Source organism: Chanos chanos, chromosome 6, assembly GCF_902362185.1.
Source record: "Chanos chanos chromosome 6, fChaCha1.1, whole genome shotgun sequence".
Classification (NCBI taxonomy): Eukaryota; Metazoa; Chordata; class Actinopteri; order Gonorynchiformes; family Chanidae; genus Chanos; species Chanos chanos.
Window position 1 is genome coordinate 49,219,558 of NC_044500.1, and position 27,500 is coordinate 49,247,057.

General features: G+C 44.4%; 4 protein-coding genes and 1 non-coding gene across 5 annotated transcripts in view; 2 read left to right on the forward strand and 3 right to left on the reverse strand.

Moving 5' to 3' along the window:
* Window positions 1–4,730, reverse strand: part of itpr1a (inositol 1,4,5-trisphosphate receptor, type 1a) — a 69,789-nt gene extending 65,059 nt beyond the window's left edge. The window contains exons 1-3 of the mRNA XM_030777051.1: window positions 4,719–4,730; window positions 2,532–2,640; window positions 1,122–1,192 (exon numbers count right to left, since the gene is read on the reverse strand). Coding sequence (XP_030632911.1) covers window positions 1,122–1,192; window positions 2,532–2,623 — 163 coding nt within the window. The 5' untranslated portion in view covers window positions 2,624–2,640; window positions 4,719–4,730. The remainder of the gene's footprint in view (window positions 1–1,121; window positions 1,193–2,531; window positions 2,641–4,718) is intronic.
* Window positions 4,731–5,785: 1,055 nt separating this feature from the next.
* Window positions 5,786–12,565, forward strand: sumf1 (sulfatase modifying factor 1). The gene is made up of 9 exons (XM_030777065.1): window positions 5,786–6,096; window positions 6,222–6,395; window positions 6,762–6,836; window positions 10,409–10,491; window positions 10,620–10,742; window positions 10,862–10,976; window positions 11,326–11,439; window positions 12,119–12,178; window positions 12,307–12,565. The coding sequence occupies exons 1-9, from the start codon at window positions 5,812–5,814 to the stop codon at window positions 12,406–12,408; spliced, it is 1,131 nt and encodes a 376-aa protein (XP_030632925.1). The 5' UTR covers window positions 5,786–5,811; the 3' UTR covers window positions 12,409–12,565.
* Window positions 12,566–13,913: 1,348 nt separating this feature from the next.
* On the reverse strand, window positions 13,914–14,078 carry LOC115815832 (U1 spliceosomal RNA). The gene has a single exon (XR_004025406.1). It is a non-coding gene; the product is annotated as a U1 spliceosomal RNA (small nuclear RNA).
* A 679-nt stretch (window positions 14,079–14,757) lies between these two features.
* Window positions 14,758–21,393, forward strand: LOC115815520 (tripartite motif-containing protein 16-like). The gene is made up of 6 exons (XM_030778475.1): window positions 14,758–15,348; window positions 19,177–19,272; window positions 19,577–19,810; window positions 19,960–20,119; window positions 20,227–20,286; window positions 20,855–21,393. The coding sequence occupies exons 1-6, from the start codon at window positions 14,758–14,760 to the stop codon at window positions 21,391–21,393; spliced, it is 1,680 nt and encodes a 559-aa protein (XP_030634335.1).
* Window positions 21,394–23,374: 1,981 nt separating this feature from the next.
* endou (endonuclease, polyU-specific) overlaps window positions 23,375–27,500 on the reverse strand; it is a 6,445-nt gene continuing 2,319 nt past the window's right edge. Inside the window, exons 3-7 of the mRNA XM_030778607.1 lie at window positions 26,976–27,181; window positions 25,248–25,361; window positions 25,027–25,133; window positions 24,070–24,212; window positions 23,375–23,489 (exon numbers count right to left, since the gene is read on the reverse strand). Coding sequence (XP_030634467.1) covers window positions 23,375–23,489; window positions 24,070–24,212; window positions 25,027–25,133; window positions 25,248–25,361; window positions 26,976–27,181 — 685 coding nt within the window. The remainder of the gene's footprint in view (window positions 23,490–24,069; window positions 24,213–25,026; window positions 25,134–25,247; window positions 25,362–26,975; window positions 27,182–27,500) is intronic.

Here is a 27,500-nt window from a genome sequence, read left to right on the forward strand (position 1 = left end):
AGTCAAATTGTATCATACTATTCATCATAAAGAGGCTGTTTGGAGCCAAACTGGACAGATCCTGGGAGTTTCTGGTGTCTGTGTTTACTGCACTATCGTTAGCAAAACTAGCCTGTTAGCCGTTGTTGTTATGGCAACAAACGATGCTCTCAACTGCTTTTTGGAACAAACGATTCTTTCAGCGATTCTTTCTACCTGAAAAAAGACGCTACGTGTGAACACACCCTTTGAGATTTTTACACCTACTATGCAACGCACACTGTCGTCAAGCCTCTCAAAATACAACACACACGCACACACACACACACACACTCACACACGTGAGCCCCGTCTCTGGGCGTAACGTAGTGCTTTCCTACACGCCTTTACTATGTGTTCGTGTAACATTACAGTAGACAGCCATTCACCAGCATTATTTAGATCTTGGTGCAAGCATGCTGCATGCTTACTGGCACACTGACGCTTGTAAGATTTACTCCTTAGGTATTGAAATTTGGTACCGAATGACAAGGCATTTTTCGATACTCGATAGTATCGAAGCAATTCGGTCAATGCCATAGAAGTATCGAAGTTCGGTACCCAGCCTTACACACACCTCCTCATGGAAATGGAAAAAAATAAATCCAGAAAAGACCACAGCACCTTTCAGTAGTTTAAAACTGGGCTTCACCTTTATTCCAATCGGAACTTAATTTAAGACTTATAACCCAAACACAACACCAATAACCCAACCACAGTATCAACAGTCAGAACAAGAACAGCTGCACCTAACAACTTTTTCAAAAACATTTACACATTCACAAGCCTCTCCCTGTCCGTCCCAGTCCAGGCCGGTCCTGTTTTTACAGTCACCAGTGACAAAGTGCCTGTTGTAATGTAGTGCTGGGCCAGGCAGGACGCACACAAATTTGTCCCCCATGGAATGTTACCATAGCGACAGCAACCCCTTTCCTTGAGGATGTTTGATCTTTGACCTTAAACTCCAAAGTAAGAAATTAAATTTCCTGTTTCATGACTAAAAATAAACGTCCAGAATTCTAGTTGATTATTTTTAGCACATGCACAGAAGTAAACACACACATACACACACACACACACATAATCCAACACTACCCCCGTACCTCTGAATTTCTTTGGTGGATTGTTCAGGTCTCCAGCATCAGGCTGGACAACGCATCGGTCATCCACCAACCTGGCAAACATTAAGCATCATTCTTTAGTGTGTGTGTGTGTGTGTGTGTGTGTGTGTGTGTGTGTGTGTATGTGTGCGTGTGTGTGTGTGTGTCTGTGTGCGTGTGTGTGTGTGTGTCTGTGTGCGTGTGTGTGTGTGTGTATGTGTGCGTGTGTGTGTGTGTGTCTGTGTGTGTGTGTGTATGTATGTGTGTATGTATGTGTGTGTGTGTGCCTGCGTGTGTGTGTCTTTGGCTAACTGCCCGTGGGATTGGGCCATGTTCCAGCTGCCTGTTGCTTTTGGGCCAGAAAAGTAAAAATTTGTTAGAGGATTTACTGCTCTAGACACACACACACACACACACACAGAGCTGTTGACAGATGTTTGTCACGCTAGGATGTGTTTAAAGGTGTCAAAACATTACCATGACATGTTCTCACATCGGTGCTCCACTGAGGTCATAATATTATTTTAAAGAACTGTTACCATTTTGATGAAATGCTACCATTTTTACTGTGTAACAGAACAACAGTGAGATCATACTACACTACACACTGTGACAGTGTAATTGTGTAATAAAACATGTATAAGTTCATTAAAATAACATTATGACTGAGAACTGCCATGGTAAGGTTTTGACACCTTTAAACACATTCTAGAGTGACAAACATGTCAGCATCTCAGAAATGTCACCATTTTTACTGTGTAGATTCTGTCAAGGGTCAAATCATGATCTTACACTAAACCAGGTCCCTTGTGTTCTGTGTTATAATGTATTAAGATCATGATTAAGATGATTTTTTTCATTTGTTGCCATAAAATCTCACTGCTCTGCTTTGTCATCCAGTCTCAGTGTCAATATATTCAGTATTAAACTCAATCCTGTCAGATTCAGTATTAAACTCAATCCTGTCAGATTCAGTATTAAACTCAATCCTGTCATATTCAGTATTAAACTCAATCCTGTCATATTCAGTATTAAACTCAATCCTGTCATATTCAGTATTAAACTCAATCCTGTCATATTCAGTATTAAACTCAATCCTGTCATATTCAGTATTAAACCCAATCCTGTCATATTCAGTATTAAACTCAATCCTGTCATATTTAGTATTAAACTCAATCCTGTCATATTCAGTATTAAACCCAATCCTGTCATATTCAGTATTAAACCCAATCCTGTCATATTCAGTATTAAACTCACTCCTGTCATATTCAGTATTAAACTCAATCCTGTCATATTCAGTATTAAACTCACTCCTGTCATATTCAGTATTAAACTCACTCCTGTCAGATTACAGTTACTATAGTGATCTCCATGTGGGGTTAGACAGTGAGAATGTTGGTGTAGCAGACTCACCCTAAGGTGCTGATGAAGCCGCTGGTGGAGCCCTCAGCATACAGGGAGCAGATATCCCCAATGTGTAAAAAACTCCACATCTTCTCCACCATGTCTGGCAGCCGTCCACCTGCAGGACAAGGTCAAGGGTCAAATCCGAAATTAGCAACTGTACTGAGAGGCAGACTCACAAACTGAAAAAGAAACCAAAAAACCTAAATAAAAAAAACAGTAGATTCCAAACCACCCCCCAAAAAACCTAGATTAGAAAAAACAGTAGATACAGAAGAATTCCTTGTCACTCTAGATTATCTAACCACATGGATTACAGCCTACTGTGGGGCTGGACTGTGACAGAACTCTAGCTGAGGAACAGCTGTATCGAGACACATCACACAATCCTATCAACATTTCTTTGATCCTGATCTGTTCGGTGCTCTACTCCAAATTTACAAACCGTACCAGCTGTCGGGACAGGAACAGATTAAGCCTGTATCTTCATCACCTTTGACTAACAAATTAGCTTCCAAACAAACTGTGCCTCTGCGCGCGCACACACACACACACACACACACACACACACACATACACACACTCACACACACACACACACACACACACACACACAGATACACACACACACACAGATACACACACACACACACACACACACATACACACACTCGGTCACACACACACACACAGACACACAGACACAGACACACACACACACACACACATTGTGATTGTGGTCTTCTGGACTGTTAGGAGTACAGGGAGCGAGGGAGGGATTTGCATAGAGGGTGCCGTGGGACTGAGTGAGGACAAGGTTAGTGGCCTCTGTGGAGGGGGCGGAGACTCAGCAGTGGGGTTCAGTGAGAGTGACGATGGGGCGGAGACTGAGCAGTGGGGTTCAGTGAGACTGAAGAGGGGGCGGAGACTCAACAGTGGGGTTCAGTGAGACTGCAGAGGGGGCGGAGACTGAGCAGTGGGGTTCAGTGAGAGTCAAGAGGGGGCGGAGACTGAGCAGTGGGGTTCAGTGAGAGTGAAGAGGGGGCGGAGACTCAGCAGTGGGGTTCAGTTGGAGTGAAAAGGGGGCGGAGACTCAACAGTGGGGTTCAGTTCGGTGGAGAGAACATAAGGACAGTGCCCTTGGCTGGAGCTCAGAGACTGTGAATATGGGGCTCAGGTAAGATTAAGTAGATGGGCTCTCTGATGCAGCTGATGTCAAGGGTCCACTGAAAGTAATTATGATGAGCTCTCTGATGCAGCTGCATAGTGGGGCTCAGTGATAAAAGAGAACTCAGCAAGGAATTTCACACTGAACTTCAGTCCTATAACCTCCCTTTCCAAAGCTTCACTTGTCACAAGGATAAAAGGTCAGACTTCATTATCATATCAATCTAATGTCAGCTATCTGACTTGGGAAATTCTCCAGCTCACAGAGAGAGAGAGAGAGAGAGAGAGAGAGAGAGAGAGAGAGAGAGAGAGAGAGAGAGAGAGAGAGAGAGAGAGAGAGAGAGAGAGAGACGTTTGCCGTTTTATATCAGTGGGGACTTCCTATAAACATCCAAACATAACGTTGAACAGTATCCATAACCAAGAAACATTTTGGCAAGTTTGGTTTTCAGAGTAACTGACAGACCTTTTGTTAAGAATGACGCAAACAGATACAGCCAGCAAAATCTCCTAAGTTTAAATTCTCACATATCCCTGTATAGAAACACACACACATACACACACATTCTAGATCGCACAACAGAATTTTTTGTGTATGTGTGTGTCTAAACTCACATCACAAGACACTGACGACAAAGAACAAATTACTTGTTTATGAGAGTCATTCAGGGGTAAATTCATCAGCCACAGTAAATTCATTCGCCTACCCTGCCGTTACAAGTGAGTCAAACCTTAGCTATTCCTGCTATCCAACTTTTTATCGTCAGAAATCAGATTTCAAACTCTGATAGTAACAAATTACAGTCACTTAAATTATACGGGCCCTTGTATTTCAAAGGAAATAACTGCTAATCTTAAAATGCGTGATCCCCTATTTGACCTTCTAAAAAAATAATCAGTGACATTCACAGCAACTCTGCCTGAATTTACCAGTGGGGCGGGTGCTCCGGAGTTGGCGATGCTCCCACACTCAAACTACTTTAACATTTGATGAACAGTGAGATAAACCACGTCAAGCGAAATTTTTACCTTCGTGTGAAGAACTTGGAAAAGTCTTGCGAGGCTCGGTTACGGAACTTTTCTCATGGTGCTGTCTTCACGATGTTCCCACAAAGTCGCTTGATAAACGAGCCCGAGTTTCGGAGTCGGTCAGAACATCGCTCATGCTTTCGTTACTTTTCGGTTCAGCCGAGCTGAAGCCGACTTTCCGAAGATGGACTATCGGCGCGCCATCCCTGGTTTCTGGGAAATGGTGTTTTAGAATGATGTGTTGCAGCTGTTGAGACCGCATGACCAAAAATATCACTGCACTTTAGGATTCCTTTGAGAATAACTTTTTTTTTTTTTTTAAATTGTTACACCTTTCACTTTTAAGGAAATTAATGTAAGTTTGGAGTACTAAACGGAACTAAAGCTCACTCGTTTCCATACTTTTAATCGTTTCATTTCGTTCCATCCATGGACGTGTTGACCTACGTTTACTATTGTATGAGGATGTGTTCTTACAGACTGAAGGCTGTTAAGCACAATCCAAAACTCACTATATAAGATGGTCCTACAGCCAAACCATGGAGGCCAAGGGAGTGAAGTCCCTCTGAAAGCATTTCTTCAGATTATTATTATTATTATTGTTGTTATTATTTCTGTGTGCTCTTCGGGTTTAGTTTTAGTGAGTTTCCTTTTCAATCACATCTCTGGTCCATACTTTGCACAAGCTTTATTTTAAATGTCTTAATGCTTCATTGTGAATAAGAAAAACACAGTATTACAGTAAATAGACATATACAGATTCTATATATAGATCTTAAATAATTCCTCAAGGCTTTCTGCCATCGTCAAGGAATCGTTGAAACACTCGTTCCTCTGCGAACAAGCCAGCACCTCAATTCGGGAGGTTCTCTGAGTCATCACGACGAAATCATTAAGTCAAATTTGTCTCTGCTGTAGCAAAGTAACGGCGATGTAGTCTAATTTAAACGATTCTGGTAAACTGTACACTACGTGCCAGACACGGACCGCTCTAAAGTTCTGTACAATCAGCTGATTGCTCACGTGATTGGTCCATTTCCGCAAATATGGCTTCATACATATTACTGCAGGCGTAACCTGCTTTATTTCAAAAATGGTGTACCGCTGTGTTTTTCTGTTTCTGTCTCTGAATCTTTGTCATCTGAACACAGTATGCTGTCATCTAAGTGAGGTCGAACTGGAATCGCAGTCAGGGTCAAAAGCCTACGCTGCGTCCGAGCCGCAGGAGCCTGGCTGTGGCTGTCAGACCTCGCGGAGAGATGGAGTCGGTGCTAACGTGGGAGAAAACACTTTAATTTCCGAAAATCCTGCCGACAAATACTCCAAACTCGCAAACGAAAAACCTGAAACTATACCGGAGCGTGACATACGGAGTAAAGTGAGTCATGTTAAGGGCTTTTATATTAACCGCTCCTCTTTCTGTGTATGTTCTTACTGCGGGGAATCTGAAATTGTTGTATGTGTACGAATTTAAAGTATAGTCATCTCTCTCTCTCTCTGCAGCTGGTTCTGTTGAAGGGTGGTTGGTTTCTGATGGGTACCGATGATCCCGCTATACCTCAGGATGGGGAAGGTCCTCAGAGACGGGTGTGGCTGGACCCATTTTACATAGAGGAACATGAGGTCACCAATGAACAATTCCAAAGCTTTGTTAACCAAACAGGCTTTATCACAGAGGTAACATGGACACACACACACACATACACACAAGAAATCCAGCACAGTACTTGGTTAACCAAATGGACTAAATGTTAAAAGTTCTACACACATAAAAAGATTCCATTACCAAAAGCACAGATCGCAGATAACCAATGAACATTTACCAAAGATCATATGCAGCAGATGAGCTGACACTGTTTGAACAGAACCTGTCTCTCTTGTCAAACAAAAATGCAAAGCTTTGAAACACAGACTCCTGTGCACTTTGACTGACAGCTCATGTCCAGTTTGTAAAAATAAGACAGCACTTCTGTAAGCGCGTGCATGTGTTTATGCGTGTGTTTATATGCGCACGTGTGTGTGTGTGTGTTTCTGTCTCTGCAGGCCGAGCGCTTTGGAGACTCATTTGTATTTGAGGGACTTCTGAGTGAGGAAGTGAAAAGTACTCTATCACATGCGGTGAGATACACACACACACAGAGTCAGTGATGACGTATTGACACATACATTCTTGCAGTATACATACAACTACAGCACTTATATTTGTGAAACAAACCCATAACACACAGATGTGACAGGTGTTTGGCTGGTCAGGTATGTTTCCTTTGGAGCTTTACAGCCAATAAAGTCTTATGATATTTTGACTGAACACACTAGTGATGCCAGTGTGTTTGAGCACACAGGTGTCTGCCCAATGGATTTTTAAATTTAAACATAGCTGCTTTACAGCAATTCACTGAGGGTGAACCTGCTCTTGAACACAAAAGATACTTCACCTCCTTTCAGTTTTACTCCCCTACAGCATCACCTCCTTTCAGTTTTACTCCCCTACAGTGCCTTTGTTTCACCCTATCTTTTCCTTCGTTACATTCAAACCCCAGGAGTTCATAAATATGAAGCTAATGAAGAAAACAGGAGTTGGTTGATGGACTTAACTGGTTTTGATGAAATGGCTGATGGTTTGGCTGTCTGGATCTGGCTTTACCACAGGATGGTCGAAATCAGTTCTTGCTCTGAGCACTTTGGTCCATCTGTAGAACCACAGTGTCTGAGTGCGGCGTCTCAGTGCCTGAGTGCGGAGGCGCAGAGCCTGAGTGCGGCGTCTCAGTGCCTGAGTGCGGAGGCGCAGAGCCTGAGTGCGGCGTCTCAGTGCCTGAGTGCGGAGGCGCAGAGCCTGAGTGCGGCGTCTCAGTGCCTGAGTGCGGAGGCGCAGAGCCTGAGTGCGGAGGCGCAGAGCCTGAGTGCGGCGTCTCAGTGCCTGAGTGCGGAGGCGCAGAGCCTGAGTGCGGCGTCTCAGTGCCTGAGTGCGGCGTCTCAGTGCCTGAGTGCGGCGTCTCAGTGCCTGAGTGCGGAGGCGCAGAGCCTGAGTGCGGCGTCTCAGTGCCTGAGTGCGGAGGCGCAGAGCCTGAGTACGGCGTCTCAGTGCCTGAGTGCGGAGGCGCAGAGCCTGAGTGCGGCGTCTCAGTGCCTGAGTGCGGCGTCTCAGAGCCTGAGTGCGGCGTCTCAGTGCCTGAGTGCGGAGGCGCAGAGCCTGAGTGCGGCGTCTCAGTGCCTGAGTGCGGAGGCGCAGAGCCTGAGTGCGGCGTCTCAGTGCCTGAGTGCGGCGTCTCAGTGCCTGAGTGCGGAGGCGCAGAGCCTGAGTGCGGCGTCTCAGTGCCTGAGTGCGGAGGCGCAGAGCCTGAGTGCGGCGTCTCAGTGCCTGAGTGCGGAGGCGCAGAGCCTGAGTGCGGCGTCTCAGTGCCTGAGTGCGGAGGCGCAGAGCCTGAGTGCGGCGTCTCAGTGCCTGAGTGCGGAGGCGCAGAGCCTGAGTGCGGAGGCGCAGAGCCTGAGTGCGGCGTCTCAGTGCCTGAGTGCGGAGGCGCAGAGCCTGAGTGCGGCGTCTCAGTGCCTGAGTGCGGAGGCGCAGAGCCTGAGTGCGGAGGCGCAGAGCCTGAGTACGGCGTCTCAGTGTCTGAGTGCGGAGGCGCAGAGCCTGAGTGCGGCGTCTCAGTGTCTGAGTGCGGAGGCGCAGAGCCTGAGTGCGGCGTCTGAGTGTCTGAGTGCGGAGGCGCAGAGCCTGAGTGCGGCGTCTCAGTGCCTGAGTGCGGAGGCGCAGAGCCTGAGTGCGGAGGCGCAGAGCCTGAGTGCGGCGTCTCAGTGCCTGAGTGCGGAGGCGCAGAGCCTGAGTGCGGCGTCTCAGTGCCTGAGTGCGGAGGCGCAGAGCCTGAGTGCGGCGTCTCAGTGCCTGAGTGCGGAGGCGCAGAGCCTGAGTGCGGCGTCTCAGTGCCTGAGTGCGGAGGCGCAGAGCCTGAGTGCGGAGGCGCAGAGCCTGAGTGCGGCGTCTCAGTGCCTGAGTGCGGAGGCGCAGAGCCTGAGTGCGGCGTCTCAGTGCCTGAGTGCGGAGGCGCAGAGCCTGAGTGCGGAGGCGCAGAGCCTGAGTGCGGCGTCTCAGTGCCTGAGTGCGGAGGCGCAGAGCCTGAGTGCGGCGTCTCAGTGCCTGAGTGCGGAGGCGCAGAGCCTGAGTGCGGAGGCGCAGAGCCTGAGTGCGGCGTCTCAGTGCCTGAGTGCGGAGGCGCAGAGCCTGAGTGCGGCGTCTCAGTGCCTGAGTGCGGAGGCGCAGAGCCTGAGTGCGGAGGCGCAGAGCCTGAGTGCGGCGTCTCAGTGCCTGAGTGCGGAGGCGCAGAGCCTGAGTGCGGAGGCGCAGAGCCTGAGTGCGGAGGTGCAGTGCCTGAGTATGGAGCCACGGTGTCTGAGTACAGCCTGAAACTGTTATGAACTCAGAATTTGCTTGCTTTTGCAGAGCAAATGGAGGTAGATAGACACGCGTTGAGGAGTGGTGGCTAAGATAAGGGGAGTGTATGTGGGATTAGGTGTGAGTTTTCTTTAGGACTCTCTCACCCAGTAGTAAACCAGTAACAGTCATCACTAACTCAGTGATACAGAGCAGAGAAATGTATTTAAAAAAAAATATCACATGATATGGCTTTAGCCATTTAGCCAGCAGCAAACACAGCACTGTACCTACTGTCCTGTGATGTCTTAATTGTCTCAAACGTGATTCATCGATCTTCTCAGTTTAGCCTTGTCATTTCTGCAGTAGTGTTTACATATCTTACGTTTACTGGAATGGTAAACATGAGATATGTACACAGCAATGCAGACTGTGGTGATAATACGGTGTCTGTCTTTGTGCCATATGACCATTATTAGACTGGAAGAGAGGGGACGTCTGAATGGTTCCCTGACAGGGGGACTCTAGTTGGACCGTAGTTCTCAGTGCTCAATTTACAGCTCCGTTGTCATGGAGACAGATCAAACACTGTGTGGGCAACTATAGGGTGATCTCCTCCGAGTCTGTGTCTGGCTTTTGTGAATCGTTTTTATCGGGGTGTTACTGACTGTAGGGAATCAGACGCAGTGTGAGGCCTGAGAAGCAGAGGGGACTCTCCTATCACACAGTCTCATCAGACTGTATGTATCATCCTGCAGGACACAGCCAGAAACAACATCCATTCACACACTTCCACCACATTTCATGTTCTTTACCAAATGTTTTTGTTTGTCTTTACTCCTCACGTCCTTCACAAGAGCTGAACAAACAAACACACACACACAGACGTTTATTAAACAACTGAGTGCTATTTCTGCAGCGATTATGAACAGTCATGTGAACTAGAGAAAAGCAGGGAGAACGTGTGTGTGTGTGTGTGTGTGTGCGATGACAGAATTGTGTAAACACAGTGGGGCCAGAGGAATGTGATATTTAAGGAGGCCAGAGGAGGGAGAGGAGAGGAGAGGAGAGGAGGACAGATGGAGGGCGGGACAGAGAGAGGGAAAGAGATCGATAAATATAGAAACTGTGTCACTGCATAGAAATTCACATGCATGTTTTCATACCCACATCTATTTAAAAAAAGAATAAAAAAAAGGCGCGTAGGTGTGCCAAAATGAAAAATCTGCTTTGAATTAAATATACCAAGAAAACATAAAACAAGTTATGCTTGCTCTACTGCAGTGCACGAATAGTGAGTGTAATGTACTGTTGTGTCCAGGTGGCTGCTGCCCCCTGGTGGTCACCTGTGAAAGGAGCAAACTGGAGACACCCAGAGGGACCAGACTCAACCATCACTCAACGGTGATTATCACACCCCAACTGAAAAACAAAAACTATCATATCACCCCCCCTTTCTTCTCTCTCTTTTCTTCTCTCTCTTTTTCTCTCTTAACTGCTGTGTTATCTCTCTCTGACGTGTCTCTGTGCAGGATGAAGCATCCCGTGTTGCATGTGTCGTGGGCGGACGCTCAGGCCTACTGTGTGTGGGCCCAGCGCAGGCTGCCCACAGAGGCAGAGTGGGAGTATGCCTGCAGGGCAGGACTGCAGGACAGGTCAGGGTCGCTCTGACAGAAAAAACAAAACAGCTTATCTTGAATGAGCACATGTCTATTAAAACCCTTTGGGGGGGTGTGTGTGTGTGTGTGCGTGTGTGTGTGCATGTGTGTCACAGACTGTACCCGTGGGGGAATAAGCTGATGCCCAGGGGGGAGCACTATGCTAATCTCTGGCAGGGAGAATTTCCCGGTCACAACACGGCAGAGGACGGCTACGTCGCCACGTCACCGGTGAGAGAGACAGAAGGGGAGGGTTCTTCTGGATTCTGTTTGGAGTGTCATTTCCTGTTTGTCTACACTGTCAGCCTCAGTTTCCTCATGCATTTCCTCTAGCCTGGAAAACAGATCATCTTCCTATAATTAATCAAATCATACTGTGACTCAGTTTAGAGCAGACTAAATCTCAGCATTGCACATGAACAATCTGTCATCTCGGGAGCGCACACATCACAATCTTCACATAGCTTTTTCATGGAGATAGATAGATAGATAGGTAGGTACTTTGATGGGTATGCATTGGACTGGCACCTTATGGAGTGTGTGTGTGTATGCGTGTGTGTGTGCGCGTGTGTTTGTCTAGGTGATGTCATTTCCTGCTAATGGGTTTGGACTGTATGATATGGTGGGAAATGCCTGGGAATGGACAGCAGACTGGTGGAGCACACGGCACACCACAGATGACAAACACAACCCTGTAAGAGACACACACACACACACACAACCCTGTAAGAGACACACACACACACACACACACACACAACCCTGTAAGAGACACACACACACACACACACACACATACACAACCCTGTAAGAGACACGCACACACACACACTCATATATACACACACACACACAACCCTGTAAGAGACACGCACGCGCGCACACACGCACACAACCCTGTAAGAGACACACACACAACCCTGTAAGACCCACGCACACACACACACTCATATATATACACACACACACACACAACCCTGTAAGACACACACATATGCACACACACGCACACAACCCTGTAAGAGACACACATGTGCACACACGCACACAACCCTGTAAGAGACACACACACACACTCATATATACACACACACACACACACACAACCCTGTAAGACACATGCACGCACACACACACAACCCTGTAAGAGACACACACACGCACACAACCCTGTAAGACACACGCACGCACACACACACACACACAAATGTGTTCACAAGAACACAATGTAAAGACACATACATGGCTTTGTTACAAACACACACACACATCACAGACCTGTGTAGCTATGTGATATGAAAGTGACAGTCAGAGATGAGATGTCTAAGTGACAGTCGGAGATGCCTGACGGGACCAACTGTGTGTCTGTACAGAGGGGGCCAGAGTCAGGAACAGACAGAGTGAAGAAAGGAGGTTCCTACATGTGTCACAAGGTAACTAACACACACACACACACACACACCTACTCAGTTATTCACAACAGAAAAATAAAATGTCATTATACGCCACTTTCCAATCACTGTGACCCCCTCCCTCCCCATGTCTCTCCTTCTCTCTCCAGTCCTACTGTTACAGGTACAGGTGTGCAGCGCGCAGTCAGAACACTCCGGACAGTTCTGCGTCAAACCTGGGCTTCCGCTGTGTCTCAGACCCTGATGTATGACCCCTGCTCCCCACGGCGATAACGATAATGACGACTGTGTGTGTGTCTGGTCTCTTCCCTCTGACCACACCCTGCACTCTTCCAGCTGGATCTAACAAAATTTCACCTTTTTTGTTTTTCACCATTTTTAAAATATCATTCCGACTGTGATTTTTCTTAATGAACCGTTTTATTTAAATAAAAAACTCTTTGTAGAGTCTGCTGGGGGTTTTTTGGGGGGGGCACATATCTGGACATGTGACCGTAGAAGAATATCTGACATCTTGTGTTCCACTGGTCTAATGATATTATGATATTAATATTAAAAACAGACCCATCTCACTGCAAGCTGAAGACACTGGACCCCTCAACTAGGACTATTACCAACCTGCCTCTGAACCCTGTGTCCAAAGGGGATGTTACTGTGTTTGCAGGAGAATTAACTCTGTAAAGAGTATTTTTCATTCATTAAATGACCTTCACAATACACAGAACTGAGTCAGAATGAAGATGCTGTGTGTCTGATTTCAGTAGACATGACTGACATGGATTGCTGTGCTTGTTTTCTTGCTGCTGACAAAACAGTTTCAGGTTCATTTGCATTAAAGTGGGAGAGATCGGGGATCAAACCAGCGACCTTTCCGTTACAAGCCTGCTTGGCTAACCTTTAGCCCACTGCTGCCCGCCAAGTAAGCTTTCACATGTACGAAGGCTTGACACCCAATTAGTGCAGTGTTTAGGCAGGGCAAAAATCTCGTCAGGCCTCTCCTACCGCAGCAGGAGTCAAGATAGCATCCAAAAAAAAAACCCTACCGTGTGCTCAGGTCTTGACCTTCGGGAACATACTCATAGGTGACTCCCAATCAAATGATCGGTCCTAATGTCTCAGTCCACTTAAAAAAGAACTAGTTTGAACGGCGGTAAAACAAAGCATTCCAACAAAACTTAAACACGAATTCAGTCACAGTTGACTCAATACTCAAAACCAGATAATAAAATTCAATTAGTTCTCAATATTAACCAAAGAATAGAGAAAAACTCTCACTACATAAATATGTTGTGTTAGCGTTACCCACTCGTTTTATGTCTGTTGACAAACCGATGGTGCACAAACATAGAAGTAAATGTCACATTACCGTTATGTTCACCCTGACATGCGAGCTAACATTTCTGAATAAAATTCACAGAGTAAATGATGTAATGATAACATAAGGGAATTCAGTCAAAGTTAAAGTTAAAACCGGTTAGTTAATTTGATAGATACGACTAATGTAAGGTTTAAAAAATACTTTTCCTTTTTTTCTGTCAGTTGCATGCTAAATACTGCTAGCAACCTCGGTAAATTGCGTGTGTCTCACAGTCCCTGTCACTGTGGGTAATTCCTTCTCTACTCTGCTCTGTTTTTTCGCTGTTTTTTTAAACGTTCGCGCTCCTGAGTTCAGTGGACGGGGAAAAGGTGAGGCAGCTCACTCCGCCATTGGCTAGAAAGTTTGTTACGTCATTCTCCCAACCTAATAAAGTATATAATGTGTTACACGTGGAACGCACTCCCCCACCACTACAAAATATGCAGTCGAGATTCCCGCATTTGGGGAATTCGCAGAGGTCAGCATAGCCCAAGTGCAATGCCTAAGCCTCACCCTGGGTAAACCACCTTCGCGATCATGGTGTCTCCCCTGGCAGTTAAGTATGGGGGAGACACCATGTGTCCACTGGAGAAGGGCTGGGTGGGATATTCAAATCCATTAAATCTGTAATCTGGACATGAAGTCCTAACATCCCAGTTTTTGTTTCTGTTCCTCAGTATGAGCAGACCATTCATCTTTATGCCTTTCTCTCAGTGGTTTTCACTGTCTTGTGTCATAACTGGTCTGGATTTCTACTGCGCATACAATATACAATATAAGAGCGAGTAACTATTTGAATGGATTGATTTAATATGAGTCTTAGTGCTGATTGGATGACTGTATCACATTCTGTATGCACTGGCTTTTTATGAGGTTAGTAAAACCTAAAACTCCTCTCAGTGAAATATGTCATCTGTCACTTTAAGACAAACCTGTTTTCTCCCACAGAACCAGGAAGTCACTCTTACTTTTCCAGTAAAAAGAAACCAAACTGCTCTGAGCTGACTGGTCAGTGTGTGTTTTATTTGCAGTGTATAACTGTGTTTGTTTACTGGTCAGTGTGTGTTTTATTTGCGTGTGTATAACTATGTTTGTTTACTGGTCAGTGTGTGTTTTATTTGCGTGTGTATAACTGTGTTTGTTTACTGGTAAGTGTGTGTTTTATTTGCGTGTGTATAACTATGTTTGTTTACTGGTAAGTGTGTGTTTTATTTGCGCGTGCTATAACTGTGCTTGCAGTAAAATGGCAAAGGCCTGTCTGTCAGTGGAAATACCTGAGGACCAGTTCATGTGTCCAGTCTGTCTGGATCTCCTTAAGGATCCTGTGACTATTCCCTGTGGACACAGTTACTGTATGGGCTGTATTAAGGGCTGCTGGGATCAGGATGATCAGAAGGGAGTCTACAGCTGCCCCCAGTGCAGACAGACCTTCACTCCAAGACCAGTTTTGTGTAAACATGCCATGCTGTCTGAAATGGTGGAGAAACTGAAGACGAGACTCCAAGCTGCTGCTCCTCCTGCTCACTGTGACACTGGAGATGTGGAGTGTGACTTTTGTATTGGAAAGAAAGAAAAAGCCGTCAAGTCCTGTCTGACATGTCTGGCTTCATACTGTCAGACTCACCTCCAGCCTCACTATGAATCTCCTGCCTTCCAGAAACACACGCTGGTCAAAGCCTCCACACAACTACAGGACAAGATTTGTCATCGTCATAACAAACTTCTAGAACTTTGGTGTCAAACTGACCAACAGTTCCTGTGTTATGTGTGTCTGGTGGATGAACACAGAGACCATAAAACAGTATCAGTGGCAGCAGAGAGGACTGAAAGACAGGTATGTACAGGGACTTCTCTTACAGCTATGGATGTCAAGATAGCAGAGTTATAGCCCTCCGTACCAGTACTGCTGAAATGCAATTATTCTTAGTACCGCTGCAAAAGCGGATGTTCCATTCAGCATGTCCTTTATTAAAAAGCTTTTTATGAACATTAACAAATAATATATGAACATTAACAAATAAAATCCAGAACAATGGCATGTAGCCTTCATATATTCAATGGTTAACAGTAAACTGCAGCGTTAGAGGATCTCCATTACTCAAGTAAACAATATTGTGTTTCCATACAGTAATATAAAAGTTATAATTACCAACGGGCAGTTTTGAAATGGTGGTATATATATCCTTCAAGTGGTTAATAAACAATTATTCATTTAAGCTAGTACTTTCAGTAACATCAAAGTACAATCAATTTTTTATTACACAGCTTTCTTAAAACAGTACCCTAACCGAGCCTAAAATAAATAAATAAATCATTTAAGTAAACATATAGAAGAAATGAACGCTGACACATAAGTACAACACTGGCATATAGTAAATATATAAATATAATTAATATAAATATATAGCCTTTAAATGTAAAATAAGGCACCCTGACTCAAAACTGATTTCAGATGTGAGGAACTGTACTGGAACGTCCAGCTGTAACTTCAATATTTTTATAAAAAAAACCTGGAGTGCAAGCAGAGGTCAGAATTTACTGACAAACTGACATACTATTATTGTCTGTAAATATCAACTTAGAAAGCTACTCTTACGTGTTACAACGAGCTATAGCCTAAACCAGCAAGTTAATTTAGCATTTAGGCACATCAAACATCATATACAAGGTTTGTTTTTTTTTTCCTTTTGAGGAGTGTTCAATCTCCACAGCGGCTATTCTGCATAGTCATGCGCCCCCCCCCCCCCCCCCCCCCCGCCTCCGTTTCTCCCTCTGCCCACCGTCAGTCCGACAGTTCTGTGGTACCAAGTTTGACTGGATACCAGTGACACGGTACAAAAACTAGTACCGTCACATTTTCTGAATTTTGGCATCGACCCAGTACCAAACTATCAGTTCTTATTTATCACTTCCCTACCTTTAGCTCAGTGATGATGTGTGTAGTTGTCATCTGGATTAGGCAACAATAAAAACATATAAACGGAAAACTGATCAGCAGCACCTTGTTTATCAGAGATTTCAAGTCGTGGGTTGTTGCCGGCCGTTTTCTCTGTGAGCATACCCTATGGCATCAATATTAAGATTAGGACCAGGATCAGATCATGAAGGAGTTGATTCCACCTCCAATTCAAGTGAAAATTTGGCAGTTGTATTACAATGGCAAGAAAACGCTACATTGATAGAGCTGGAATTAAACATGTTTTACATTTAAATGTAATTTAAATTTAATTTCAATTTAAATGTAGTTCCACTTGACTGGGTAAGAGCACAGTTCTTTCTCTCTCTCTCTTTTTTTTTTTTTTTTCAATTTTTTGGTGGCAACTTCTTATTCCATTTCATTTCTTAGAATCTGAAAATGGCCACACAGCTTTCAAAGTGTTCACTGCCCATCAAATGGAATTGCATTGAACCTAATATCAAAAAAAATCTCTTGGTTGTGGAACTAATCTAATTTCCACCCCCCCCATTATATACTGGAACCATCAAATTAACCTTCAATGCTCAAGTCCGTTCATATGAAATCATGTGAAAAGTTTGCTATAAAATATTGTTTGTTACATGGTAATTCATAGTAATGGACTATTATAGGCTTTGAACTGGTCTAAGCTTCAAACCTGTCACAGATTGAGAGGAGACTGGATGCAAGTGCAGGCAGTTCTTTAACTGTAAACCCAAGTGCAGGCAGTTCTTTAACTGTAAACCAAAGTGCAGGCAGTTCTTTAACTGTAAACCAAAGTGCAGGCAGTTCTTTAACTGTAAACCAAAGTGCAGGCAGTTCTTTAACTGTAAACCAAAGTGCAGGCAGTTGACTACAAAGGCCCAGTTCGCAGAATACGGGCTATTGGGGGCTAGGTAAGATCTGAGGTCAAGTAACAAGCAAAGGTCTATGCACTAGCAGGCTAACAGGGGGAACAGGGCTAATAAAGAGTACAAGCCTCAACAGAGGAACAGGGCTGACAAAGGAACAAGGTCACAAGGTCACAAGGTCACAAGGCACGGCTCGTACAGTCACACAAGAACACGGGAAAACACTGGGGTATATATATATACACACACAGGGAGTGAACGAACAGAGGACAGGTGCAAATACTGTCCCGGTAACAAGGTGATTAGCCAATCAGATTCAGCTTGGGTCTGACTGGTCAGGAGCAGAGGAGTAGAAACAGAGACCTGAAAAAACCATGACATTAGTGCAAAAATAGTTCACTGCCTCAGAGCACACACAGCATCACAGTTAAACAGATAACATAGTGACACACACAGCATCACAGTTAAACAGATAACATAGTGACACACACAGCATCACAGTTAAACAGATAACATAGTGACACACACAGCATCACAGTTAAACAGATAACACACACAGGGTCACAGTTAAACAGATAACATAGTGACACACACAGCATCACAGTTAAACAGATAACACACACAAGGTCACAGTTAAACAGATAACATAGTGACACACACAGGGTCACAGTTAAACAGATAACATAGTGACACACACAGCATCACAGTTAAACAGATAACATAGTGACACACACAGGGTCACAGTTAAACAGATAACATAGTGCCACACACAGGGTCACAGTTAAACAGATAACATAGTGACACACACAGCGTCACAGTTAAACAGATAACATAGTGACACACACAGCGTCACAGTTAAACAGATAACATAGTGACACACACAGCGTCACAGTTAAACAGATAACATAGTGACACACACAGCATCACAGTTAAACAGATAACATAGTGACACACACAGGGTCACAGTTAAACAGATAACATAGTGCCACACACAGGGTCACAGTTAAACAGATAACATAGTGACACACACAGGGTCACAGTTAAACAGATAACATAGTGACACACACAGCATCACAGTTAAACAGATAACATAGTGACACACACAGGGTCACAGTTAAACAGATAACATAGTGACACACACAGCATCACAGTTAAACAGATAACATAGTGACACACACAGGGTCAAAGTTAAACAGATAACATAGTGACACACACAGGGTCACAGTTAAACAGATAACATAGTGACACACACAGCATCACAGTTAAACAGATAACACACACAGTGTCACAGTTAAACAGATAACATAGTGACAAACACAGGGTCACAATTAAACAGATAACATAGTGACACACACAGGGTCACAGTTAAACAGATAACATAGTGACACACACAGCGTCACAGTTAAACAAATAACCTTTAATCCAAATTGTTATCCACATGTGAAATCAAAAACAGGCAGTGTCAGAAACATAAACTCAGGAGTCAGGTACCGGGGTATGTTTGCAACACAGAAAGGCTGACAGGGATAAAAGGATGCTGACAGGGATAAAGGGATGCTGACAGGGATAAAGGGAGGCTGACAGGGATAAAGGAGGCCAATGGAAAAAAAAGGCTCTAATTAAACTAGAACTAGGACTGGGCATGGGCCAGTTCAGTAAGCAAAGAGATTTCACAAGGAAAACACAGAGGTGTCTATACACACAAAGACACAATGTGAGGCAAACTGAGGACAGGTTTAAACAGAAATTAGGTAACATGGTCCACAGACAAAATGCACAAAATCTGGGCTCTGATTGGCCAGGAAGCAGGGAGGCAGAAACAGATGCATGACAAGTGTGTTGTGTTCATACACAGAAACAGCTGGGGGAGACTCAGAGGAATACCCAGCAGAGAATCCAGGAGAGAGAGAAGGAGGTGCAGGAGCTGAGACAGGCTGTGGAGTCTCTGAGGGTGAGTGTTGAACAGAGGAGAAGACAAGAGCTGGCTGCTGGAGGAGTCATTTGAGGGCTCAGTCAGGGTTCTCCTCCAGTCAGTCAGTGAGGAGTCCAGTGTTGGGCTACTGTCCAATCCCACTGAGTCACAGTGTAGGGAACAGACTGGCTGAGTAAGAGCTGAGTGAAGTGTGTGATTGTGGTGGACCCCCATCCTCTGTGTGTGTGTGTGTGTGTGTGTGTGTGTGTGTGTGTGCGTGTGTGTGTGTGTGTGTGTGTGTGTGTCTGTGTGAATGTGTGTGTGTGTGTTTGTCTCCTAACAGCGCTCTGCACAGGCAGCAGTGGAGGACAGTGAGAGGATCTTTACTGAGCTGATCTGCTCCATTGAGAGAAGGCGCCGTGAGGTGACACTGCTGATCAGAGATCAGGAGAAGAGTGAACTGAATGACACTGAGGGTGTACTGAAACGACTGGAGCGGGAGATTGCTGATCTGAGGAGGAGAGACACTGAACTGGAGCAGCTTTCACAGACAGAGGATCACATCCATTTCCTCCAGGTAACAGTGGAGGACACAGTGCTCTGTTAAATTACAGTGACTGGATTATACTCAGTTAAAATGTGTGTGAGTTATATAAAGATGTGTCTGACACACTGTGCGTGTGTGTGTGCGTGCGTGTGTGTGTGTGCACCTGTGTGTGTGTGTAGAGTTTCCCATCTCTCTGTGCCCCTCCTGGATCTACTGACATTCCCAGCATCACTGTCAGTCCACACTTCTCTTTTGAGGATGTAGGAAAATCTGTCTCTCAGCTGAAAGAGCAACTGGAGGATTTCTGTAAGGAGGAGTTTGGAAGATTTTCTGCAAAAGGTTGGGGATTTAGAGATGTTATTACTGAAACCTTGTAAAGAATATTAAAATCATTTTAATATGTTTAAATCAGCTCTTTTTAGTAATCAGTCCTTTTGATTTTATAGTCGCCCACATCAAAATCATTACCCCTCCTGAACCCCAGAGAAGAGAAGAGTTTCTAGAATGTAAGACATATGCACACACACACTCACACACACACACACACACACACACACACACACACACGCACACGCACACACGCACACACACACTCACAGAAAGAAAGAGTGAGAGAGACGTTAAGTAAGTGTGTGTATGTGTTTGTTATTTCTTACATTATTTATACCTGCTCCTTTACTTTCATCATCACTGATACACATTTCTGTCATTTATCTGTTATGCTGACCTGAATGATACCGATACTCAGGATCGAAAATGAACAGCCATAACGACAGAGCAAAAACTGAACTAAAGGAGAGAGAAATTTAGTGTCAGGGATGGAGGGAGAGAGGGAGAGAGAGAGAAAGAGGCAGAGAGAGAGAGAGAGAGAGGCAGAGAGAGACAGTGACAGAAAGAGAGAAAGCAAAGGAGAAAGACAGAGAGAGAGAGAGAGTGTTAAAAGTAAATGGTGATTATGAATGGTGTTACTGAAGTGAGATTTTCTGAGAATGTAATTTTTAAAATATCTTAAAATAATGTTGATTCCAGAATTCAATGAACTGAGTTTTCATTTTTCTTTCTCAACTCCACCAGATTCCTGTGATCTCACACTGGATCCCAACACAGCACAACACCGTCTCTGTCTGTCTGAGGGGAACAGAGTGGTGACCTGCAGTAACACTATTAACTCATATCCTGATCATCCAGAGAGATTTGATTACTGGCATCAGGTGTTGTGTAGGGAGAGTGTGTCTGCACGCTGTTACTGGGAGACTGAGTGGAGTGAAAATACATATGGAGTTTCTATAGCTGTGTCATATAAAGGCATTATGAGGAAAGGTAATGCTGAAAAGCACTGGTTTGGACATAATGATCAGTCCTGGAGTTTGGTCTGCTATCCCTCCCGTTACTCATTCTGGCACAATGATGTAGAGACTAGACTCCCCACAGTTCCCAGTTCCTCCAGAGTAGGAGTGTATGTGGACCACAGGGCAGGAACTCTGTCCTTCTACAGCGTCTCTGACACAATGACCCTCATCCACAGAGTCCAGACCACATTCACTCAGCCCCTCTATCCTGGGTTCTGGGTCAATTTGGGATCAAAAGTGAGCTTATGCCACCATCCAAAATGAATAAAATCCTATGGCCTAGTTATGATCATGATATCAGATGATTGTGTTGTGTTGTCAGATGACAAACATGATGTAGTTCATTATGGATGGAGGTTGTTGTGAAGGAGTGCTGTGATTGTAGCTGAGATTACTCTAATCATCATCCTCTGATTTTGATTTCGTCCTGATAAAATCACTTTGTGAAACAAACTGATTCCATAAATGAGAGTTTTTTTTAAGGTGTTGCTATGCTACACTATGTTGTAGAAAACGAGTTGGAAAGCTATGATTGTTATGCTGTGGCTAAAACTCTCAGGTCTCTCACTGGCCTGCAGCCTGAATTGTTTTTCCCACGTCTAAGTCACTTTGGATAAAAACGTCACTTAAATCAATGGAATGGAATGGAATGCAGTGAAATAACTGCAAAGCAACTGAGGCAATTTGGAAGTGGATATTTGTGAACTACTGGAATCTTTTGTATAAAGTTAAAAATGTGAATGTGTGAAAACAGTCTTAATGTAAGAAACAAAAATATTATGAGTAATTCCAGAAACTTTGATTCTGACTTTGAAATATGGGGGGGGGGGGGGGGGGGGGGGGTGGTTGTGACCAGTGTCACCAGTTTCTGCTTTTTTTCTTTTTTTTTTTTAAATACTCATGTGCCTTGTTACAAGTTCTTATTTTTCAGCTGACAGGCTCCATGCCTGCACTTGTGAGTTTGTCCATGTGGTAGAGGACCGGTTGTGTTAACTGAAATTAAAATAGAGTTCAATTTTAGAGTATTTCCCTTTTTCTGTTACCGTGGGATGTCAACATTCTTAACGCAGAACTCTTGACCTGGCTGCCTGATTTCTATTTCTGTCTTTTGTTTAATTTCCGTCTGGATTCATTAAAGATTTGAAAACACAAACAAGGGGCAACATTTTTTTTAAAGAGCATCTCTCCATTTTTTTCTTTTTTCTTGCAGAAAATCCCTCTATCCCTCTATCTAAAAAAGGAAATAAAAAACTAAAATACTGCATTTCCATCCAGAATATTACCAATCCTTCTGTTTCACCCTCTGTCAGACTAAGAAACCACCGATTCAATTAAAAAAAAAAAAAAAAAAAAAACTAAAAAAAAAGATTTTTCAACCTGAATTGACTGTTGCTTTTCAATGTGGTTATGCTGAGTTGGTTTGTTTGTTTGTGTTAAGTTAGACATGGTAAGATTACAAAATGAATGGATTACCTTGTTTACTCCAGGGAAAGAAATGACTGCCTTCATCTGCCATGCAAAACATTAGTAGTAGAACTGGAACTTCTCTCCAGACCAGCACACCTTAGCATTAGCATGAGCGTTAGCATGAGCGTTAGCGTAAACATTTAACATAAGCATTAGTATAAGCGTTAGCATAAGCAGTCTGGACTTTTCACACTTCCCACACACCACTGTGTTCAGCCATGTCAACTTTAATGAGCTTTGAACTGACTTCTGTTCAGTCAGAGTACAGATAAGGAGCTACAGGACTGACTTTCTATGGCACAAAGCCCACAGTCTCCGTAATGACCTCTAACCTCTGCAATGAGTCCTGGAATCGCTGCACAAAAATGCACACCCTGCACTCTTGTTGTTATTTTAAATATACCAAACCTCACAAACCCACGCAAATATTGAAGCAGTGATAGGGGATTAAGTTTAGAAGCACTAACACAGCATAACAATAACAAGTTTGAAAGAACAGAAAAACCAGTTGATGATGATCATTTATTGGATTATGAGAGTCATGACAAATTTATTCCTGTTTGCAAATGATGGCTAAACTGGTCAGAGCAAAGCGATGACAGCACACTGCTGACAGGAGCACCAGTTTGACTGAGACGCTAGAACTGTCCCGCAGTTGAAGTCACCGCTGCTCTGGGAACCAGAGTTTGAGCTGATTCTTAACATGACTGAGTCGAGGTTTATATCCATGTGTGACATCACCGTGTCACATCACTGTCTGCCCAGTGGCCGTGTCGGCCTAGGGCGTGGCAGGGTATGCAGAGGCGATGTATTTCTTTCCATTTCCATAACTGGAGTTTTCCCAGGTGTAGGTCTGAATGGTTAGAGATTTTCCTCCAAGACTCAGGTAACACCTTAGAAAGGAGAGATGGATGGATGGGTGAATGGATGGGTGAATGGATGGATGGATGGATGGATGGATGGATAGATGGATGGATGGATGGATGAATGGATGGGTGGATGGATGGATGGATGAATGGATGGATGGATGGATGGATGGATGGATAGGTGGATGGATGGATGGGTGGGTGAATGGATGAATGGATGAATGGATGAATGGATGAATGGATGGATGAATGGATGGATGGATGGATGGATGGATGGATGGATGGATGGGTGGGTGAATGGATGGATGGATGAATGGATGGATGGATGGATGGATGGATGGATAGGTGGATGGATGGATGGGTGGGTGAATGGATGGATGAATGGATGGATGAATGGATGGATGAATGGATGCATGAATGGATGAATGGATGCATGGATGAATGAATGGATGGATGGATGGATGGATGAATGGATGGATGAATGGATGGATGGATGAATGGATGGATGAATGGATGGATAGGTGGATGGATGGATGGGTGGTGGCTTGTGGAGATATGAGAGACAGGTCCATAGAGAGAGTGGTGAGTGAAAAAGGGAAACACTCACCGTTTTCCAGGGCGTGTAATGTAGCAGAGGCTGTACATGGCAAGATCAAACTCAGGACTTGCACCAATGATGGCTGAGCCCACTGACTTATAGTAGCCGTCCCAGTTAAACTGCATCCCCAACACGTCTGGGTACGATGTCCACTGAGAGAGAAGGAGAGCGTTTTTTATCATCAAGGCAAATATGCCACACAGTATTAAATTAGACTACATACTGGTTAAATAGTCAAAAAACACTCATTTAACCATCTGAAATACAGCAAGTACACTGTGTAATATTCACAATTATGTAAAACTAATCAAAAACACTTCATGTTACAAATGGTGTCTCAAACCATTTCATTACTAACTAATCTTTTTTTTTATTTAACCTCTGTATGAGGAAAGTGCTGTGATCTGACTGCTTGAATAATGGCTCTGTTCATATGTGCATCCTGATGAACTGTAAGAGTGTTTGTTTATTTTATGCGATTAAATGGGCACACCAGTCAAACACTCTGAGTCATTTTATAAGTCACTGATCCACCAAAGCTGGAACTGTAATAGTTAAACACTTACTGACACACTGAAGGTGTGATTGTAATAGTTAAATACTTACCGACCCACTGGAGGTCTGATTATAATGGTTAAATACTTACAGACACACTGAAGGTCCGATGATAATAGTTAAACACTTACTGACACACTGAAGGTGCGACTATAATAGTTAAACACTTACTGACACACTGAAGGTGTGATTATAATAGTTAAACACTTACAGACACACTGAAGGTCCGATGATAATAGTTAAACACTTACTGACACACTGAAGGTGCGATTATAATAGTTAAATACTTACTGACTCACTGAAGGTCTGATTATAATAGTTAAATACTTACTGACACTCTGAAGGTGTGATTATAATAGTTAAATACTTACTGACGTACTGAAGTTGTGATTGTAATAGTTAAACACTTACAGGTCCGTTAAAGCTGTGGCTGTAATAGTTCAGTAGTCCGCGTTTCTCCAGCAGGTAAAACTGCACCCAGTTATGGAAGCCAGACACCTTCCCACCCTTAATTTCCCCTACAGACACACACACATGTAAAAATCAACATACACACACTTTACCGTCATCAGGCTCCCCTGCACACACACACACACACACACACACACACACACACACACACACACACTGACCTGCAAAGATGTGCTCAAAGCCACTGGAGTCCATTTTTCCGTTATAGCGAGAGTACAGTCCGAACCACATCATTTTCAGGTCGTAAATGAAGTCGCTCACTGATCTGTAAATACCTGACAAACACCAGAGAAACAAACACTTCTGAAAACAGGAGCAATCAGAACTCAGAACCTCAGGTCCTCACAGATGGAACCCTTCAGGCCTGACGTGGGCGTCGTCAGGCTGTTTTCTGGTTTGTTTTTCTCTCCCATAGATAATCTGGACAAGTGATCCCTCTGATGGAAAAAGGCCACAGTAAACAATTCAGTGAAAACTGTTTGGGGCCACAATTACTTTGAGGTTCCAGTGCACACCCCCACTCACCTGAAGTGCAACCTTTTTTTTTCTTTCATCTTCAAAAGAAAAACTCCTGTGCAGAGGGCAGGAACTAATAAATGTAGCTATATAGCTACGTGGTGTTGCTTGGATGCCCATGAGCTAATAAACATAGCTATGTTGTGGTGACGTCCCTGTTGATGCTATGCTCATCAAGTTAGTGCAACAAAACTTCAGCCTTAAAGAAGTGTGAGACTGTCCGGAGTATCAAAGCCGCTGCTGACGTGAAAGACACAGAAAAGACCTGAAGTTACAGAAATAACTCGTCCCAGAACTTGGTTTAGAGCAGACTGAATATGGTGGCTGATGTCACGCCTTGATCGCTCTGAATAAGTTAAACCTGCACTCGACACTTGACTCTCGACACTGCAGAGCTGGGAGACAAAGTCCCTGGGATGATAACTGGAGACGCGTTAAAAAACCTGGATTGGCAAGATAGCCATGACCAGCTCCCAGGTATATGGGTGCGACAAGATTTGGGGTCATGTACCTCCCAGTGGTGTGGGATTCTAAAGCACCACTGCCAACTACCAAGGGCAACCCACCCCAGGAAACCCTTTGAGAAAAGCACTTGGATTATATCAAGTGCAAAGTGCGAATCCAGACATTACAGATTCTAGCTACGTTTTTATGGTCAGCCGGCTCTGTTTACTGTCCTTGGCTGAAAATAAAAGAAGTCATCTGTTTCTAAAAACTCACCCATGTCACCCATGGTGCCTGTGATAACCCTGCTGTGAAATAGAATCTGATGAGCACATTTACAGAGAGGGAAAACCTGCTCACCAGAGACAATGGCACTGAACCCTCTGAGGGTGAAGAATATAGCCTGGACAGTCACATGAGGAATTCTGGCCTATCAGAGAGAGCACTGCACCAGAGGGCGACCGTGCAGAAACTCTCAAAAGTAGAAAAAAAATCACCTTTGTCTCCACCTGCTGGTGTTGTGGAGAGTTACTCACTCACTCACCCACTTATCCTGATTAGGGTCGCTGGGGTGCTGGAGCCTATCCCAGCGCTCATAGGGCGAAAGGCGGGGAAACACCCTGGACAGGTCACCAGTCCATCGCAGGGCAGACACACAGACAAACACACTCACACACACTTCTGCCTGAGCCTTCACTAATAAAGATCCTTGGTTTGTAAATGGATCTACTCTCCCATGGTCTTCCTGACAAAAGGTGAATCTTTTTGTTCGTTGGTCTGAATCACGGTGCTGCTCTCGCACAGAGTTTGTGTAACTGTGCAGTAACTGTGACTGGTTTATACTGGTTTTTACCTTTACACCATCTTACTGGATATGGTTTTTGATACTTTAACCCATGTGATCTGCGGTGACTGTGATTGGTTGATACCTTTGCTGTTGAGGAATGCATAGAGCTCTTTTCCCACTGTGGTGTAGCTAATGGCCTCTCTGAGGAAAGTGTCCTGTTCTGAAAGCTGCTGGGAGCTGAAGCTCTCTGTCACACCCGTGGTTCGCTGGTAGTTGTCCAGCAGATTAATGAGGGCTTTGTAGGTGGGCTTGGAGAAGAGAGTGGCCTCATTCACATACTGGAACAGACTGCACAAAATAATTACACAAAGTGTGTGTGTGGGGGGGTGAGCGTATGTATGTCTGTGTGCGTGTGTGTGCACATGCACGTGTGTGCGTGCGTGTGTGTATGTGCGTGTGCATGTGTGTCTGCCTGTGTGTGTGTGTGTGTGTGTCTGTGTGAATATGTGTTTGTGTGTGTGTGTGTGTGTGTGTGTGTCTGTGTGTGTGTCTGTGTGAATGTGTGTGTGTGTTTCTGCGTGTGTGTGTGTTCCTGCGTGTGTGTGTTTGTCTGTGTGAATGTGTGTGTGTGTCTGCCTGTGTGTGTGTATGTTATGTGTGTGTGTGT

Excerpts from the sequence above, each read along its gene's own strand:
- sumf1 (XM_030777065.1), top strand. The coding sequence starts at position 5,812 with ATGGTGTACCGCTGTGTTTTTCTGTTTCTGTCTCTGAATCTTTGTCAT. Across the intron at positions 6,097-6,221 it reads AGCGTGACATACGGAGTAAA|CTGGTTCTGTTGAAGGGTGG; the intron begins GTGAGTCATGTT and ends CTCTCTCTGCAG. Across the intron at positions 6,396-6,761 it reads AAACAGGCTTTATCACAGAG|GCCGAGCGCTTTGGAGACTC; the intron begins GTAACATGGACA and ends CTGTCTCTGCAG.
- LOC115815520 (XM_030778475.1), top strand. The coding sequence starts at position 14,758 with ATGGCAAAGGCCTGTCTGTCAGTGGAAATACCTGAGGACCAGTTCATG. Across the intron at positions 19,273-19,576 it reads AGGCTGTGGAGTCTCTGAGG|CGCTCTGCACAGGCAGCAGT; the intron begins GTGAGTGTTGAA and ends GTCTCCTAACAG. Across the intron at positions 19,811-19,959 it reads ATCACATCCATTTCCTCCAG|AGTTTCCCATCTCTCTGTGC; the intron begins GTAACAGTGGAG and ends GTGTGTGTGTAG.